The 20,541-nt window shown below is 37.4% G+C and overlaps 1 protein-coding gene across 1 annotated transcript in view; it reads left to right on the top strand.

Moving 5' to 3' along the window:
- The first annotated feature begins 17,399 nt into the window (after positions 1 to 17,399).
- Positions 17,400 to 20,541, top strand: part of LOC150088825 (glutamate receptor-interacting protein 1-like) — a 111,449-nt gene continuing 108,307 nt past the window's right edge. Inside the window, exon 1 of the mRNA XM_090370926.1 lies at positions 17,400 to 17,483. Coding sequence (XP_090227052.1) covers positions 17,441 to 17,483 — 43 coding nt within the window. The 5' untranslated portion in view covers positions 17,400 to 17,440. The remainder of the gene's footprint in view (positions 17,484 to 20,541) is intronic.

Here is a 20,541-nt window from a genome sequence, read left to right as displayed (position 1 = left end):
ATCCCTTCCCACCTTACAATGATACCTGGATATGCCACTGTGTTAACTACTGATCTCAGCTATTAAATATAATTAATAGATTTAAGATTGATTTTTATATATTCTTACTGACTTTATTCATTTTTTTGGAATTTCAGTGTGTCTTGTTTTTATCAGTACACTTTCTCTATTGTCCACATGTTGCTTTCTGGAAATCAGTAATATTTTGATCATATTCTTATTTTCTTGTAATTTCCTGAAAGGATTTAATTGTTAAATTACATTGATCTTTTTTTTTTTTTTTTTTGTCCCTTGGACTACTTCATTGATGTCTTTGGATTACTTTAGATATGTAAAGAGTAAATTATTTAAAGACATTAATAGGTAAAATTTTTTTTAGATACATGGTATATAATAATAGTACATGCCAATACATGGTATATAATAATAATAATATACAGGGTGTTTCAGTTAAACGTTTCAGAACTTCTAAGAGGGGTAGGGTACATCCTGACAACTCGAAATCATATAGCAATGTGGGGTCGGAAATGCTTTCCTGAAGCGGTGTTGTACACAGAAGCACCATAAAAAGAAAAGAGACCGTAAGTGAGAAATCGTTTTAATAATACATGAAAAGAAGCAAAAGGTACATGGATTAAAGTAAGTGTTCGAAGTTTCTTCAACCTCGTATTGCTTTCGCACAGTGGTACCTTGGAAAATGTGCTACAAATCCCCTTTTTCCTGCTGAAGTGTTGTTTTCCGATGAGGCATCCTTCACAAGGGAAGGAATTTTCAACACGCATAACGACCATATCTGGGCGGTCGAGAACCCGCATGCAATACGACGTCGTGCAGCACAGATTCGATTTTCGGTCAGTATATGGGCCGGTATTATGGGAGATCACCTCATCGGACCTTACCTGTTACCGTGTCGTCTAACCGGACCTATCTACTTGATCTTTCTGCAGCAAGTATTGCCACAACTTTTGAGAGAGACGAACAGATTTCTGCATCGACGCAACAGACAATGTGGTTCCAACATGATGGAGCCCCTGCCCATTATAGCGGAGATGTTCGTAACTACCTGGATGTCACATTTGGTCAACAGTGGATCGGACGTGGTGGTCCCGTGCGTTGGCCTGCTCGGTCACCCGACCTATCATGTCTTGATTTTTATTTCTGGGGTCATATGAAATCGCTAGTTTATGACACCCCTGTTGACAATGCTGAGGAGCTGGTTGCAAGAATCGCAGTAGCTGCCGAAGAAATTCGAAATTCGCCTGGAGTATTCCAGAATGTTCGGATGTCCATGCGTCGGAGTTGTGAGGCGTGCATTGTAGCCCGTGGAAGAAACTTCGAACACTTACTTTAATCCATGTACCTTTTGCTTCTTTTCATGTATTATTAAAACGATTTCTCACTTACGGTCTCTTTTCTTTATGGTGCTTCTGTGTACAACACCGCTTCAGGAAAGCATTTCCGACCCCACATTGCTATATGATTTCGAGTTGTCAGGATGTACCCTACCCCTCTTAGAAGTTCTGAAACGTTTAACTGAAACACCCTGTATATTTAATTTTCACAAAATCAATTTTTTGCTTCAGTTTAATGTATATATATGAGTCTTTACAATATTCTGGCCTCACAGGGATATCATGAAAATTTATTTATGGTAGCAAATGCTCCAACTGTTTGCTGTCTTCACACAAATGAAGATGGTAATTTGTCATGACATTGCATATTGTATCATCTGTAATGTTTACATTTCAACTGTATGTTGTCCGTAAGCTCTTCAGTAGGTCTAAGTGATGTGTAGGCATTACATTTCAAATGTATAAAATAATCTAGTAATTCAGGATCAGAGCTTGGCTGCATCTCCACTGGACCTCTTCAACCCAATGACCAATTATAGAATTCTTCATCAAACCAAGTATGTACAGACACTGTGATGTGGGGTGATGTTCTGGCCACCTGACACCAAGGCAATATAGTGTCTATAGTAGCAAGTGTGTGGTTTAACTACTTCCTTTAGCACTTGCAGTATAAGTTTCCAAAAATAATTTATTCTAAGAAATAGGGGACATCCAGATTTGTGTTGTGAATACACCAATCCATACCATGACACATTTTTGTGTACATGCATTTCTTGAATCACACGAAGATGGCCAAAAATTAAAATTCTGATAATTCGTTGAACTGTTCAGGTAAAATTGGACCTTATCACTGAAAATAATACTCTCAGGTTACAAGACATGGTGAACTGTCATATCCAGTATCCACTTTCAGAACTGTGTGCAGGAACAAGTTATATATTTTCAGGATTTATAACATAGACCATGACTTAAGACCAGCTTCTGCTGTGACTTTTCTTACAGAATGACTAGGACTCGCTGTGTACTTGTCAATAAAATCAACAAAACGTTGTTTTCAGCTATACTAGTCTGAAGTTATACAGTGTGTTTCTGACCAGGTATAGAACCAGTTTCTTTCAGTCTCTCTATCTCTAATATTTTGCCAACTTTATATAGACTTGGTTTTTTTTTCTGAATGACTTCTGCAAAATTCATTACAGTTCTCCATCTGCACGCACTAATCCTACCTTCTTTTAGGTGGTATATACCATATTGATCATCAAAATGTAATTCAGACCCACAAAAGAAGAAAACTCGTTACAATCCATGAGACCAGAATTTTGTAACACCCTGTATTCAAATACTTGTGATATGTTATTGCCCCAGTTGTCTGAATGCTTCAAAAATTATCAGTCATCATTTTAAAAAAAGTGTACTTCTTTATGTGAAAGTTCATATCACAGTACTAATATGTGAGCTAAAATATTCTTGTGTTCTTCTCTAACTGTTACTGTTTGCATTCCCGGTGAAAAGAAAAATTTGAAAGCATCTTAAATCATATTACAATTTATTTTAGTATTGTTGTTATATGGAAGCAAGTGACAGATTGTTATATTTGTTAAATTCTTAATCAAGATTAAAGCTGCAAAACTAAAATCTTGTAGTTCATATTTTTGAAAAACGTGATGTTTTTGATAAAGTTAAATTCATAATAGTTAAAATGTTATGAAATATGTGTTATCAAATATTAATTTTGAAAATGTTATAATATTTGTAGTTAACAGAAATTGTAAAAGAAAAGCAATGCAAAATGCATTAAAATTTGAAGCTACATATGCTATACATTGAATGAACCCACAGAAGCAATAAAATTTAATTGTATTAAAAAGGAGAGAGAAAAAATTCTATATTATAAATATAAAAATTTTATATAAATTCAAAGCTTTCTTATTGCACAGTATTGTATTCTTCTGAAAGTGTATGCTGTAAAATATAATGTAGTATATGTATATAGAATGTAAATTTAATTACTGTGCAGTAGTACTTGTAAATGCAACCAAAGTTGAGGTTTGCTCAATAAATTTTACTTGCTTCCAAAACTTTTTTATCATAAAAAAAAGTTTTAAAACTGCAACTTTGTAATCATTTGTTAGCATTATAAGTATTTATGCTGATTTAAAGATACACAGTACAATATGTGGTAGATTGTATATGACAAATAATACTGATATGCAGCAAAATACCTGTAATATTATTCTGAAATGGCAATTACACTGTATAAAGACTTATAAAAGCACATTATAAATAAAAACTATTGCAGAATTATTGTCATGCTGCCTTCCACTAAGAAGCTTTTGTATAACAAAAATAGCTGTGGCAATATTTATTAGTCACCACTGCATTGTATCAATGATGCTGAAGCTTTGTTGATCTTTACGAGAAGAAATTTTTTGAATACTTATGTATGTATGTATGTATGTACGATGTACATGATGTATGTAAGATTGCATATATGTACCTTCAAATGAAGTCCTACTGGATGGGTAGAAAAATTGAATCCTCCGTTTTTTTTATTTCATTATAAAAAATGAACCATTGCTAACCAGCCCAGATCTGAACAACTAATTTAGTATGAACAAATTCCAAGAAACTTAAAAAAAAAAATAGCTATGGCTATATGGGTTTAATCCATAAAGTCTGTTTACTCTAACTTTATCCTGAGATAAACAAATATTCAGATAAAAGTTAGCAGGAACAGAGTATGGCTAAAACATGCATTTTTATTTGTATAGATTGTGATGGTATCACTATTCTTAGCACACCATATTGTTTTAATTTAGATTCAAAAATATAAATGGACTCAGTTTGATGTATAGATTCATGTGGGATAAACATAAATCAGTCTTGCTGTTATAAAAATCCACTAATTCTTGTCATTGTTATTACACTAACAGTGAGAAACCTCGCACATTTTTAGGTTGCAAAATAAACCCAATAATACATGGTTCACACGTATAATACACATACATTGCAACTTGAGGAGCTATTGTGCTAATCTCTTCCCCCTTTTCCCCTTCCTCTCTTCTTCTGCCATGAGTAGCAGTTTTTAAAAGCTCTTTCAGCCACAAACATAATTATCTATTTTATAAGCTGTGACATTTTTATTATCCAACTGATTTTGGTGAAATTAACAAACCTTGCACATTTTTCACGCTATATAGTTTGCCATTTTTATTTCATTGTCCCATGTTTTTCACACTCTTACTATTAATTAAAAAATCAGCAAGTATTACTTGGTATTTATATACAGGGTGATTCACTATCAGTGCGACAAACTTGCAGGAGGTGTAGGGGGCACAAAGACGAATCGCATAGCATTGCAGGGTCCGAAATGCCTTCGTCATGCGGTAGAGGATGTTGAACGGGAGGTCACGTGAACAGCGATCCCGCTGGAAGTCAGCATTTGCGAACCGTTTCTGTTGAAGAAACCAAGTAGCAAAAGTCCTCCGGAGTGGATCATCCGCAGGCTCCAATGATTGGACGCATTGCAGACGGTATGAACTCATTTGATTTGTTGACAGTATCCTCCATACAGTGGATTGGGAAATACCCAATCGTTGGCCTATCGCTCGAGTACTCGTACTTGGATTGCCTTCTGCAAGACGTAGGACATTCTCCTCATTGTCTGGCGTCCTCATCGTTCGCTCTCGATTCATGGTACCTCTCGTGAAACAACCAGTCTCACGTAACCTTCTGTGCACACGTGCAAAAATCGTATGATGAGGAGCACGCCTGTGCGGGAAACGTTCCTGGTACAAGCGCAGGGCGGTACGCCCATTACAGTCCACAGCTCCATACGTGAGGTGCATGTCGGCCAGTTCAACGTTTGAATACTCGTCCATCCTACTGCCTCGGGAGCCAGTTCGCAAATGCTGACTTCCAGCGGGATCGCTGTTCACGCGACCTCCCATTCAACGTCCTCTACCGCACAACGAAAGCATTTCGGATCCTGCAATGCCATGTGATTCCGAGTAGTCTTTGTGCCCCCTACACCTCCTGCAAGTTTGTTGCACTGGTAGTGAATCACCCTGTATAGTTTGACTGAACAGCATGTTTTAAGTACCAGCGGATGAATACAAAAATTTCCATAAAAATAAGGTTGTGTTTTTTACTTTGTGTTCTATGTATTCTCCTGCCTTTCAAATATAAAAAGTTTTACAGTCTGTATATGGAGTGGTTTATTTGTCCATAAAGTTGGTTAACTAAGGGCATTAAGATTATAATTATTGCTTAATAATATAAATTGTTCATAGTGATTGAGATAAACAAATAAAATAAAAATATATGCTTTGCATGCATATTGACTGGTAAGAATTAGGCAACTGTGGATTTAGAGGAGCATTATCATTTCAAGAGAGGTTAAGTGATTGCTCTGAGAGACAATATTTAAGGCTCATTTCTTTAATCTGTATGTGCAGCAACATTAAAGTGTGATGGAAGTTGAAGATGGCACAATGATTGAGGATTATTAAACAAATTGGTTGGTTGGTTTAAAGGAAATTGACATGCTCTTTCTGTGATGTATGCTTAAGCAATCTTTGTGTTATATATGTCTAGCAATCTTTGTGTTATACTGTACAGAAGAAATATAATACAAATAACCTGACATGTTAACTGTAAGAACACATACCTGAATATGTTGCATAAGCCAGATACCCTTCTATTTCAAATATCATTTTCATAGATGGTGGTACTCATTAATTTTAAAAAGCTTTTGAAAATTTTCATAAAAAAACATGTAGAGTATTTTATGACTAAAAATATTTGGACACAGACATGCAGTCAGTTACAAAAAATGCTTTTAATTCAAAAACCTAATACATACTAAGGTCACCTTTAGACTGTATGTTAGCCTTAACCCTCCTGAAAGTACTTTCTGCTACGTCTGATAGAAGTCTGGAATTAGTCTCCATTCCTCTTGCAAAGCAGCTGTCAGAGTCAGTTTATGTTGCATATGGTTAGTGCAACCCATATAATGGAAATGTGCACATAATGGTTGTTATGTGATTAAATGAAATTTCTTCCACACTCCACTTGGCTGTTTGCTTAAACAAAATACATTATTCACTCAGTTTGGCATATGTTTACTAATCAAAACCACCCACCAGCTGAGAAGCCAATAAGCTTTGAACCAGCTTTCCTGGTAGTATCTCAGATTTTTAAATAACTAGCAGAATCAACTGTTAGATGATGCTATACAATTTAAAAAATATTAATGACTTAGGAAAACCACAGTCTGGATCTGTGTGAAAAACAGTGTGTGTGTGTGTGTGTGGCGATTTTGAGGTGTATAAGGTACTGCAAAGGTCAGGAAATTGAACAGTGTTGGAATTTTTGCAGTGAAATTAGTCCCAAAGAGCAGGGAGCCTAAATATAAACTATTGGGAAAAACTAATATACTGGGCATGAGGAAATTTATGTTTGGTCACAATGTTGTCAGCCACCAGAATAAGGCTCTTTATTCTGGTGGTTGACAACATTGTGACCAAACATAAATTTCCTCAGGTCCAGCATATTAGATACTTCTTGCGTACTAAAATTAAAGGGGAGACGAGAATCTGGATCATTATCTTCTAGTAGTGAGAAGTGTGGAAGGAAATAGGCTATATAGACAAAAGGTTTTGTCTATATAGCCTGTTACTAACTAGTGCAGGGTGTTCATTTTAAAAGTAAACCTTCATTATATTTATATTAACTGCAATGCCACCAAGTAATCATTAGTGTAATTATGTTAGGGTGGTAGTGGAGGATGTTCTGTAACCAGAGAAATTGACAATTCTGCATTTCAAGTGTTTAGTTGGTCACAATCTGTATTTAAAGTTGCACACATCATTACCAGTAAATAAACATCATGCTATATACCATTGAACAACATGTTTTTTAGTGGAATCTTGATAATGAACTTACAGTGAATGTCAACAAAAATTAGTTTAAAAATTCCCTAATACTAAAGATACATGCAAAGCTGTAATTTTCATAATAAAGAACTTTCCTAAGTAGATCATTTGAGAATAAGGAATATGAAAGAAGGAATTATTCTTAAAGTGGCATGTTTACACATGACACTTTAGACAAAAAAGTTTGCAATCTCCAAAGAACTGTATATGGAAACTCAGCATTCATTAGCGGATATCACTTGGTTCAGTGTAAGAAAACACCTAAGACTTTTTAAATACTGAGTACACAGTATGCATGAGCTTCAATTTCAGGATAATGTTAAAAGATTCATGTACTGTTGCTGGTTTATATTGCAGGGTTTTTTTAGGCACATCAGAAACTTCAACTATATTGTGTTGTATGTGAGGAGCAGTCAATAAGTATTTACTGTCACCTGGAAATTCCATCCTCTATGTTACAGCTACATATTTATATATTTAGATCTCTCCGTACTTGCTCATTAGTTTTATGTTCTCTCCCTAAAGTAGTTTTGTTACTACTTAATGTTATTGATATGTATATATAGAAGTAACATGAAGAAAAAACATCGCGTGTGTGAGAGGTGTTTATAATTGCAAATTCCAAGTTTTCTGGAGAAAACCCATTCTATCTTATCTATCACTGAATAACAGCCATTTTTTGAGGGGAAAAAAACAAAAAGCCTCATGTTGTTTATGGATTCTAAGTGGCATTTTCCACTGAGTATAGTACGATCATTATTATAATCACTTTGATATCTGTGAGGATAACCAGTTAAGAAGCAATAGTGTTGATCTCATGTAACACACCAAATGTAACTACTTTTACCTTCTCCATGTAAAGTGTGTTATAGGCCAAATGACTGTGATGAGTACAACGAACAACTGTATACAGGAACAGAGTGGGCCAGTAAATCAGGTTGTCTTATAATGGGGGATTTTAACTTTCCAGATATTGACTGGAATTTGTGGGTTGGTTAATCACACACTTTTGTGGATTTATTGGATAACTGTTTTCCACAGCAACATGTTCGGGAGGCAACCAGAGGGATTAATACTCTTGATCTGATTATCAGCAGTGATTATTCATGCATTAAGAATTTGCAGATAAAGGAACCACTGGGTGACAGTGATCACAATGTACTGATGTGGGAATTACTTAAAAGATATAACTACCATCAAGGTTTAAGGAAAGGGCTTTTGCTTTCGTAAAGGTGACTACAAAGGTGTCAGACAGTTTTTAAATTCTGTACAGTGGAATCAACCGATGATGTTACCAATGTTGAATTCTAAGTGGGAAGCCTTCGGGGACTTAATCTTGGAGGCTACTAGGCTTTTCATTCCTACTAAGAAATACTGTTCAAGGTTTAGGCCTAAATGGATGTCAGACGTGGCAGAGAAGAAAAATGTATGGGATGCATATGAAGTATCAGGTGACACAGAAGCCTATGGCAGATATAAACTAGTCTGTAATCAAGTCACAAAAGGCAGGCGAAGGCAGATTACGAGAAATCTTTGGCAAAGGATGCAAAGAAACAGCTAAGAGTTCTTTACTTATGCAAACTAGAAGGAAAGGGATGAATCACTTAACATAGAAGAGTTGACTATTGATGATCATGCTCAGTTAGCTGATAAATTGAATGTGTATTTTGCATCTACATTCACACAGGAAGAGTTATTCAATGAGGAGAGGTGCCTCTGTAGCCAGGTGAGAAGGAGCAGTGCATAGCACTGCTGCTTGATTAGACCGGCATTTGAGCCAGTCACCACCAAATACGGAGGATGCGGAAACGTCAGGGAATGCCCACCACATATCCCGGAGCAATATGGCCTTAGTTGCTAATGCTCCTAACAACCAACCAACCAACCAATGAGGGGGTGCCAGAAGTTTATCAAACTCTAACAGGGAGCTAAGTGATTTTGTAATAACTAAGAGCAAAGTGGAAGAGAAGTTGAGGTTAAACATAAAAAAGGCACCTGGGGTAGATGGGATCTATCCAGTTATGTTAAAGGAAGTAAGCAAACCCTTAGCCATAATTATGAGCGCTTCCTTTGACTCAGGGGAGGCCCCCATGGACTGGAGGTGTGCAAAAAAGTAAAAAAAAGTAAAGTGCAGCCATTATCAACCCACTGCAGGGTGGAAGCCTCCTCAACAATTCATGCTGAGGGAAATGGACCATAATCTGCCACGCTGGTCCAGTGCGGGTTGGTAGATCGACCTTATTCAGCAGTCATGGGCTTGAACCCCGGTCTACTCAAAGAGCGTGTGCTACTGCACTCCCGCTCCTGCCCACTCGGCTACGGAGGTGTGCAAATGTATCACCAATTCACAAAGGGGTTCAAAAGGTGACACAGGTAACTATATACCTGTTAGTTTAACTTGTGTTCCGAGGAAAATACTGGAGTCACTGGTTAAAGAAGCATTGCAGGATCATCTAGACAAGACTGCAGTAATAGTTAAGACAGCATGGGTTTGTTAAAGGGAGGTCTTGTCTGACCAATTTGATTGGATACTATGATGTGGTCACAAAGGAACTGAATGCCAAAAATAATTTTAATATCATATACTTGGATTTCAGGAAAATTGATTCAAATTGAGGAAAGATAGTTGTAGAATAGATGTGTGGAAATTTGCCTTTAGCCAGTGGGTAGTTGATTGGTGGAACAGACTTTCATCTTTTGTTGTGGAAGTTGATAGACTAAATAAATTTTTTTAAGGCTGAGCTGGAGAGGCATTTAGAACAAATGGAGGGGTGAAATGGGAGGTGGTTTTGTTTTTTTTTTTTTTTTTTTTTGACTGATGCTGCATAAGCTTGCTTTCTTGCATTATTTGCCTCTACTAATGCTAATATGATGCAAGAAAGCAAGCTTATATAGCATCAGCCAAAAAAACATTCCATTGCACCTATCCAGTTCTTTGAATCCATTTAAACTATCAACTTCCACAATGACAGATGGAAGTTTGTTCCAGCAATTGTCCACTCACTGGCTAAAGGCAAATTTTCCTCAAATTTATTCTACAACTGTCTTTCCTCAATTTCTACAAGAAGAAGAATCCCATCAGCATTGAGCTTGCTCAAACCATTCAAAGCTTTATAAACCTCAATCAGATCACCTCAGAGGTGTCTAGTCTCCAGATGCTGCAATTTGCATAATTTAAGCCTTTATTCCCCTACCCAATCCCCCTTACTCTTCTCTGTACTCATTCCAGCAGCTCTACATCCTTTCTAAAATGAGACTTCCAGACCTGTATGCAGTATGTAGTGTGCCCTGAACATTATTATTGTTATTATTATTAGCCATATAGTGCAAGGAAGCCTGAAGCTTATGCTGCACCAGCCAAAAAAAATTCCCAAGTTACTCTGGGAGAGACAGAAGTACAAAGGAATCATCAAGAAAGAGAAGAATGATGATATCTAGCTCAGAACCCTGGGTGTACCAAGCCCATACTCACCAGATATGAGCCCCTGGGGAAAAATTGCCTTGAACAAATGGACAATCACCTTATCCCTGCTTGCAAAGTTCCTGTATATCATTGACAAGCACCCCATGAGCTGCTCTGGCAGCCTGTCTGCACTACTCTGAAAACTTCATACCTGACTGCACAATTACCCCAAGTCTTTTTCATTTTCCACTGCCCTGAGTGGAAGTGCACAGTTGGTACATCTGTAACTGGACAAGCATATGGATTGAATGGATGGGTGAAATGGGAAGGGGTTTCTTTTTGTTTTGTTTTTTGGCTGATGCTATATAAGCTTGCTTTATTGCATCATGTGACCTTGCTAATGCTAAACACCAAACACCGAGGGACTCCACTAATCATAAAAGTCCACAAGGATTAGAGTCCATTGACTACCACTCTCTGTCTTCTCCCACTCAACCATCCCTTTATCCAAAGCAGCAACTTACACCTAATGCCATACTGCTGCAATTTGTATATCAGTCTAATGTGCAACAGTATCTGAACTATAACTGCACCTTGCTAATGCAAGGTGCAGTTATAGTTCAGATGATCTTGTCTAGATGATCCCGCAATGCTTCTTTATCCAGTGATTCTAATATTTTCCCTGGAACAGAAGTTCCACTATTAGGTCTGTAATTAATTGTGCCACCCTTTCATCCTCATTCGTGAGTTGGGGATACATTTACACATCTCCAGTCAGTGGGGACCTCCTCTGAATCAAAGGATGCTCTCATATTTATAGCTAAGTGTTGGTTACTTCCTATCCTCCCACCCTTAATATAACTGTATAGATCCCATCTTCCTAGGTGCCTTTCTTATGTTTTACTTCAACAATTTCTCCTCCACTTTCCTCCCAGTTATTACAAAATCATTTAGCTCTGTGTTAGAGTTTGATAAACTTCTGGCCTCCAGTTCACTACAGAATTCCTCCCGTGAGGATGCAAAATATTCAGTCGATTTTTGTCAGCTGCCTGAGCAGAATCACCAACAATGAAACCATTGATATCAAATGAACCAATCTGATTCATCCCCTTCCTTCTACAGTTCATACAACCATAGAAGCCTTTGCTGTTTTTCTTTACAGAGACTTCTCTGGCTAATCTACCTTCATCTGCCTAACATCTCTGTGACTTGATTGCAGAATAGTTTATATCTACCATAGGCTTCTGTATAACCAAATAATTTTTATGCATCCCATCGTTTTTTTTTTCTCTGCCACAAGTCTAAGTAGTTCATCTATGTCCACTTAAGTCTAAACCTTGAACAGTATTTCTTAGTTGGTATGAAAAGCTTAGAAGCTTCAATGACTAATTGCTTGAAGGCTTCCCATTGCGAAAATGCAGTTTGTAACATCATCAATTTGTTCTATTGTGTAAAATTTAAAAAAAAAAAAAAAAAATGTCTGGGTTTAAAGGAATCAGCATGGAGCGACTCTGCAATCTCCTTTACAATATTAACTTAATTTTTTTTATTTTACAATAATGATATGTCAGTGTAGATAGCATAGCGGTTGAAAACACCATCTCCCATTCCGGCTGGAAACGGCGCAGGTTCAAGCCATTTTAAGGGTTTATGGCATTATGTAGCTGAGTGGCTCACTCAGCTACATAGCGAAGTCACCCTCTTAAACTCCAGTTTTTTCATCCAGCAAAGCAGGCAAATCGACACAAAATTTATGGCATATTACACATGAGTTAATTTTCGGTTGGCCCTAAATATGACACTTTACTTTTGGTTATTTATTTTTTTTTCCGGACAATATTAAAGTGACCTTCAAACGTACTATTTCTGTACCAAGATAAATCCTGCAGGCAACTCCGAAGAATGCTTTATTGTTATAATATCCCCTGTCGAAATGAAATGTAGTATCATATAGTAGTTTTTGTTTTATTAAAGTTTTAGGAGCATCAGCGACTAAGGCCAAATTGCTCCTTCTATATTGTCTGTAAATTGCACATGTTCTGTGGTCGATTTTCTATTTGCTGGATGATTTCCCCGAATTTCCAGGAGAAAAAACCATGCTACCTTTGTGTGAGACTTACTAACTCAGCCACGTTGTAAAAAGCCTTAAAAATTCCGCCCGGGACTCGAACTCAGATGTTTTTTACCTGGTGTGCGTAGGATGGCAATGCTATAGACTGCTACCCTAGAGGGCGTACTATATAGTAACAGAACTAGAAATTTGAAATGTATTTGCTGATTTTTCCAGGCACTGTACTTCATGCTCCCCACACCGGGAGGAAAAGGCCCGGGTTCGAATCCCGTCGATGACGCGAGGAACTTTAGTGGGCTTTATTCACTCCATGGCTGGGTTATTCGGTCTCAGGCGTAGATAGCAAGGTTTTTTTTCTCCCGAAATTGGCGTTTTTTCGTCCAGAAAACAGCAAATCGACCAGAGAACACACGCAATTTACAGACAAATAAATATATTGGTAGATGTAATCATTTACGGGGGGGCCCTAATATCATAATATGTACTTCATACTAATACCTATGAATCGACTCAGCTGTCTTCTCTTGTTTCATAATGTATAACGTATATACACTGAGTGATCACTGAATTGATGTTGCCATGTTTGGTACGAGAGTGGGCAGTTAGTCGACCTACGTAGAATAAGATGTCAGTAATTCAGTAGGTAGTAAAATTCCGAGTATGATGGGTAAAAGGAAGGATAACGGACTTTGATAAACGACAGATTGTGGGAACTTGACAAGCTGGTGCCTCGATTTCCAAAACAGTTGAACTGGTGGGGTGAGCCGCTGTAGTTAAAGTGTACCAGGACTGGCGTCAAAAAGGTCAAACAACAACCTGACGGCAAAACATGCAAAGGTCAGCGAAAAGTTGACGTTAGAGGTGAGATCAAGGCCATGGCAGAGGGACTCAGGAGTCTGCTGAAAGCAAAGCTGAACGGAGGGAACACAGTTAAAGCCATAAACACCTATGCAGTTCCAGTGCTAACGTACTTCTTTGGGGGATCATAGATTGGACTAACACCAAGCTGGAAGATATCATGAGAAAGACAAGGAGGATCTAGAGCCGCAAACACCACCCGAAATCTGCAGTGCACAAACTGACAATTGCCCGGGAAGATGGAGGAAGGGGCCTGATAGACCTCATTGAACAACAGAAGACAGCGATAGTTAACCTGAAGGATTACTTCCAGAAACACACAGCAGAGCACTCCAGCAGGCCACAAGGAAGATAGACAAGTGGTATATCTCACTGAACCGAAGCGAGGAGTCCCCCCTCAACCAGGAGGTACAAATGAAGCTAGAAAGATGAGCAGAGAAGACCCTCCATGGCAGACACTACAATGATTTCCATCAAGAGCACATAGATAAAATTGCTTCCAATGCCTGGCTCACAAGTAGGACGCTCTTCCCCGTGACTGAAGGATTCATGCTCGCCATCCAAGACAGACCAGGTAATCAACACCAGAAATTATAGAAAATACATCGCCAAGGAGCCCGGAGTGTCCGATGACACATGTCGACGATGCCACCTGGCCTCAGAAACGATCCAACACATCACTGCGGGATGCAAGATGATCACCCAGACTGAGTACACTCATAGACACGACCAGGCAGCCAGGATAATACATCAGAAGCCAGCAAGGAAATACCAGTTGGTCGAAGAAAGTGTACCGTACTACAAGTACAGAAGGCCTCCGTAGCCGAGTGGTCAGGAGCGGGAGTGCAGTGGCACACGCTCTTTGAATAGACCGGGGTTCAAGCCCCTGACTGCTGAATACGGTCGATCTGCCCGCACTGGACCAGCGTGGTAGATTATGGTCCATTTTCCCTCAGCATGAATTGTTGAGGAGGCTTCCATCCTGCAGTGAGTTGATAATGGCTGCAATTTACTTTTTTTACAAGTAGGAACCCCAGGGCAGTACTAGAGACCCCAACTCACAAGCTGTACTGGGACTGCGCCATAATAACGGATAGGACAATCCTGCACATAACCCTTGTTGACAAGGTGGAAACGCTACCTATCTGATTGACAAAGCGGTACCCAACAGTGGCAACCTGTAGAAAACCAGGCAGGAAAAATCAGGAAGTACGCGAACCTAAGACAGGAGATCAAAGAGATGTGGCATATGCAACAAGTTACGACTGACCCGATCGTTGTGTCAACCACAGATATGGTGCCAAAGACCCTACAGAACAGCCTAGCAGCAATAGGTCTCCCAACGAACACCTACAAGGAACTTCAGAAAGTCTCAATCCTGAATACCTGTAGGACAGTCAGAGAGTTCCTCGACCAAAAGTAACACCAGACATAACAACAACCACCCTGTGGACTTGGTAGCAATATCCGTCAAGAGTTGGAACCCCCAATCAGAGAGAAATAATGTAAAGAGCAATAATAATAATAATATTATTATTATCTGGGCTTTTTTATGCACAGTTTTTTTTCGGTCCTACTGCAATATCCATGCTATTCAATTTTCTTTGCAGTGTTCTTTCAGAAATCGGCTGATGCGAGTCTTGGTTTGCAGTATTTCTCTTGTTTGAATTCGTTTTCGTTTCCTAGATGCGATATTCGTCGCCAATTACCATCACTTAACACAGACTTTCGGCTGCAATTCTGACGGTGGTTTCTGATTCATTTCGGCTCACAGCATTTCTTAAAAATTCTTATTACAAATGTCATTGAAATAAAAGCAAATGCGGCCACTTCTTTATGAGGATGGCCTTTAGACTTATCAAATGCCATCGCTCCTTTTTGCTGTTCATTAACATATCTTCCTCGTATAATCTTTCGTGGTGGAAACTCCTTCAACTCAGCCCATCCGATTTCATTGTAAGCAACAAGTGTAGAAGGTACACACGTGCTCAATCTGTTATATGCCTCAAATCTCACAAATTACTATTATTTTCTCCACTTTGTATATAATTATTTTATAAAAAAATTATTGAAGTTCGTGGTGTATCCAGTACTTATCACCAGTGTCCATCACCCCTTGCCTCACCCTAAAGTCGGCCCTGAATATAATGGACTACAAAAACGTATTCATATACGTTTTAGTGGGCAACGTATGTATCTATGATGCAAAAAATAGCATTGATTGACAAAAGACCAAATCTCATTTTTATTACGCGATATGGCATTATTGGTAGCACATAACGCAAGAAATCAGAGTTATTATTATTATTATTAGCAGTAGTAGTATTAACCGTATTATTATTATTATTATTATTAGCCATATGGTGCAAGGAAGCCCGAAGCTGTTACCATGTGTGTGTGTGTGTGGTAGAAGGGAATCACCAAGAAAGAGGCTTCAATTCAGGACCCCGTGTGTGTCAAGTCCATACTCATCAGATGTGGGCCCCTGAGGTGAAATTATACTGCATCAGTCAAAAAAAAAAAAAAAAAAACACATACACACACACCTTCTCATTCTACCTGTCCATTTTCTCTCAGTAGTTTGTCTAGTTCTTCTTTGAATTTATTTAATCTATCAACTTTCACAACAACAGATGGAAGTTTGTTCCAGCAATCAACCACTCTCTGGCTAAAGGCAAACTTCCGTACATCCATTCTGCAACCCTCCTTTCTCAATTTTAATCTGAGCAAGAGGAAGAATCCCATCAGCATTGAGCTTGCTTAATCCATTCAAAAATCCATAAATGCCTCAATCACTTCGCAGGGACCTAGTCTGATGACACTGCCATTTTCAGAACTGAAGCCTTTCTTGGTAAGTGCACCCCTTTTATTATTATTATTATTATTAGCTATGTGGCGCAAGGAAACCTGAGGTTTATGCTGCACCAGCCAAAAAAAAAAAAAAAAAAAAAAATACCTGAGCTACCCTGAGAGAGAGAGAAAAAAGAGAATCACCAAGAAAGAGAAGAATGATGATATCCAGTTCAGGACCCTGGGTGTGCCATGCCCATACTCACCAGATGTGAGTATGGGCATGGCACACCCTGGGGTGGATTTTTGTTCCCCTCACCAATCTCGTTACCTTTCTCATTTATGTTTCAAAATCATACTTATTTTAAAATATTTATTATGATAAGTTCATATGAATTCATAAAATTAATGTCTTGTGTTTTTATAATTTTAATTTTTGCGCAACATCCTTCATTTATTTTAAACTTTTTTGTTTTTAAAAGTTGGATTCGGTAGATGGCTATATTGATTTTTCTGAAAACAGTTATTTGTTGTTATTACGATGTAGTCTTGAAGTTGACAGTACTTGTTTGATGGTTGTTTTGCAGGTCATGCGCTGAAAGTTTTTGGCATGGATACCTAAGTTATTCTTGTAAGGAGGTGTAATGTCCGATGTTGAGAAGGATGTAAGAGATAATTGACGGGAATGAGTGTTCGTCTTCTTTTTTTCTCGTAACCGGAAGAACTGTTTCAGAGAAGTTTTGAAAACTGTACTAGTTGGTGAGCGGTGGTTTCACGAGGCGTGTCTCGATCATGTTTCAAAATAGGATCTGAAAGCTATGTAAAAGGCATACTCCATGAGAGTACACTGTTATACCCAGTGAATTTTCCTGTGGGTACCGAGAATTTTTAATTTCTTTACTGATGATCCATTGACTGTAACATATATTAATTTGTGTGACCGCCAACTGAGTTATAATCGTGTAGACATTTATGATTTCTCTTAAGGAATATTGATCTTTTAATATTTAGTCAAAAATATGGCATAAGGATGCCCGTTTGGGGTGCTGCATGTTTTCGTCCCCTTCGTAAGCGTAAGTGATTTTTTTACTTTTAAATGTATATGAAAGCTTGCCAGTCGGTATTTTGTAACAATAAATCAAGTAACGAGAGATAAATCTGGAATTTAGGAATACTTTTAGGACCGCGATATGTGTCCCTCTAGGCATGTCAGGGCCGTGCACAGGTACTTGTGGACCCTGCAAAAGGGGTCTCGTTTATTTATACTGAGACTTTGATAGCTACCTCGATTGGGAGCCCTGGTGCGGTGCATCCAATGCAACCCCCCTCCCCATATATTGAACTTTGCTGTTCAATATAAAACTAACTTGAGCCATAATATTGTCAAATATGTGCTCTCAAGTTAAAAAAAAACATACACAAAAAAAATCACTGTGTATTAAAATAGTATTCAGAAGCTAAGCTAAGACAATGCATGAGTCATCAGCTGTGAGTTTTGGGTTGCAATAATGTGACTGAAACAGTCACATTATTGCCTAGTAATGTCATAACAACATATTGAGTTATTTCATTCAGTATATAACTGTAAACAAAGTATTTTGCAAAATTGGCATGCCTGTTGATTTAAAGCATATTCTTTCCTGTAATTATACAAGTGTGAATGCCAAATAAATATTCTGTATATTTAATTAATTTATTTAATTTAATTCTCATTAACTCATTCTCTTGTCATTGATGCATTGGATCCCTCAGTCCATCCATCTTCTGTTGTTTGCTGCCAATCACAGTTCACGATACATCCAGAATCCTGACTTCCTGATAAGTAGCAATCAGCTTGGTTCTTGGTCATTCCAACTTTCTCTTCTGCCAACTATCACATTACTGGACCTTTAGAAGCATTCCTGGATCCATGCATTCTGTGTTTATATCATTGTAGCTGTCTTCTTGTGATTATGTCTGACATTGTTTCTCTGATGAAAAGTTCCCAACTGATTCTCTGTCCATTGTGTCTGTTTATTTTCCTTAGACATTTCATCTCAAAGGCCATTAGTTTCTTTAACTCTTTCCATTTCAGTGTCCAAGTGTTTGCTCTGTATGTTTGGTACAGTTTGATCTTTAATTCTTTATTAACTCTCCAGATTTTATTCAGTTTATTCAATAATGACCATCCAAATGGCTATTCTTTGCTTAAATGTGGTCTATGTCATCTGTTATCATTGTTTCCAGGTAGTTTAATTTATAAACTTTCTCAATGGATTGCCTATTGTGTTCTCTTTATCACAGCTCTTTGCTTTCCTATTTTCATTACTTTAGTTTTATTGATGTTTATTGTCATATTGTAGTTTGCACATGTGCTGTCCAATTCAGTAATTATTTTCTAACTTAGTCTTTGCAACTGCAATAATTAAATTTATTTAACCATCAGCTCTGGGTGCCTTATTTTAACTGCAGCAATTTTTCTCCCACCTTCCTTTCAGTTATTATAAAATCTTAACTTACCATTAGTAAGTTGAGGGAGGTAATCATAGAGGCTACTGAATTTTTTTTTATATCAACAAAGAGATACTATTAAAGATATAAACCAAAATGGAAGGTGCACTGATCAGTTCAATGGCACAAAAGAAAAATGCATGTAATGATTATAAACGGTATGGGAACGGTTGTCAGTAAAGTATCATCAATAATTCGGCCATTCGTATCAAGTGGACCAGTGGGATCCATCCCTTTCTTTTTAATGCTGTTGACATAAGTCAGTGGTGTCCAACCTTTTCCCATACAGGGGCCATATTGAAAGTTAGATTTGTTTTGCAGGCTGCACTGAGTGATTCAAGAAAAATTAGTGTGTTACATTTTCCGTATCTTATTACCTGTAAAAGGAAAGTTTCTGTTTTCATGTTGCCATTTTTTTATTTTCAGGCTATATGTAAAAAATGCAAATTTCCAACACTTTTATGCGCAACAAATTTGCCAGTGATTTATTTTTTAGATTTTATTAAAATTATAAAAATATGACTTTTTTTTTTAAAAAAATGCCTTACTTTTGTTTTTAAATGCTCACTTTAGAAAATTTACAACCTGAAAAGAATCACTGATTTTCAATATTAAGGCAAATAAATAAATATAACAATGCACCTAAAATTGAAAATATTCAAAAATTTTTTTAAGTACAGTTCACAGTAATGTTTACTGAACAAAACTTAACATTTAATGAGAATTGAGGCTGGATATTTTTAGATGATTGTTCAAAATTTGCAATTCTCAATACGGAATGAAGATGCTCATCTGTTATTCTGTTTCTTTTTAAATATTTATTTGATTTCATGTGTGAAAAAAATTTGTTTGTAAACATACGTTAATCCAAACAAAGTAGTAATTTTCATGGCCACGTGGGCTGTATAAAAATTATTTGCGGCAGTAGGTTGGACACCACTGACATAAGAAAAAAAATTTCCTTGCTAATTTTCTTTGCACTCTTAGCGAAAGACCTCTCATAATATTCATTTTCTTCCCTAATTTCCTGAGTAACTTGATTACAGACTAGTTTGTACTTAGTTTACTGTCGACTGTCCTTTGACAGTTTATGATCATTATATGCATTTTTTTCTGTGCCATTGAATTTCATCTTGCATCCATTTTGGTCTGTATCTTTAATGATATTTCTTTGTTGGTATAAAAAAAAAAAAACTTAATAGCCTCCATGAATACCTCTCCAAACACTTCCTATTTTGCATTTGCATTTTTTAACATTAGTTGAAGCCACTGAAATAAGTTTAAAAAATGCCTAAGCCCGTTATAACCCCCTTTATTGAAAGCAGAATTGATGCCTGTTTATCAGTGTTAAATTTCAAGTTCCATTTCTCAGCCCATCTGCAAACTTGGGCATTAAGCCTGATATGGCTTCATCAATCATCGTCATCCGTCATCGTTCTGCTATTCCATGAGTTGTTATATGAAGCTTTGCCACCATGCCCTGTCCTTCTCTCCCTCCTTGATTTCACTTTAGTTTCCTCCTCTTTTAATGACATCGATCTTTATCATGTCTTGCCATCTCATTCTTGGTCTCCCCCCTGGTCTTTTGTCCCTTAATTGTAAATCAAACATTCTTCTTGGCAAACACCTCTCTTTCATCCT

Source organism: Mastigoproctus giganteus, chromosome 3, assembly GCF_048544385.1.
Source record: "Mastigoproctus giganteus isolate SK-2022 chromosome 3, ASM4854438v1, whole genome shotgun sequence".
Classification (NCBI taxonomy): Eukaryota; Metazoa; Arthropoda; class Arachnida; order Uropygi; family Thelyphonidae; genus Mastigoproctus; species Mastigoproctus giganteus.
This window is presented reverse-complemented; position numbering and strand designations above follow the sequence as displayed.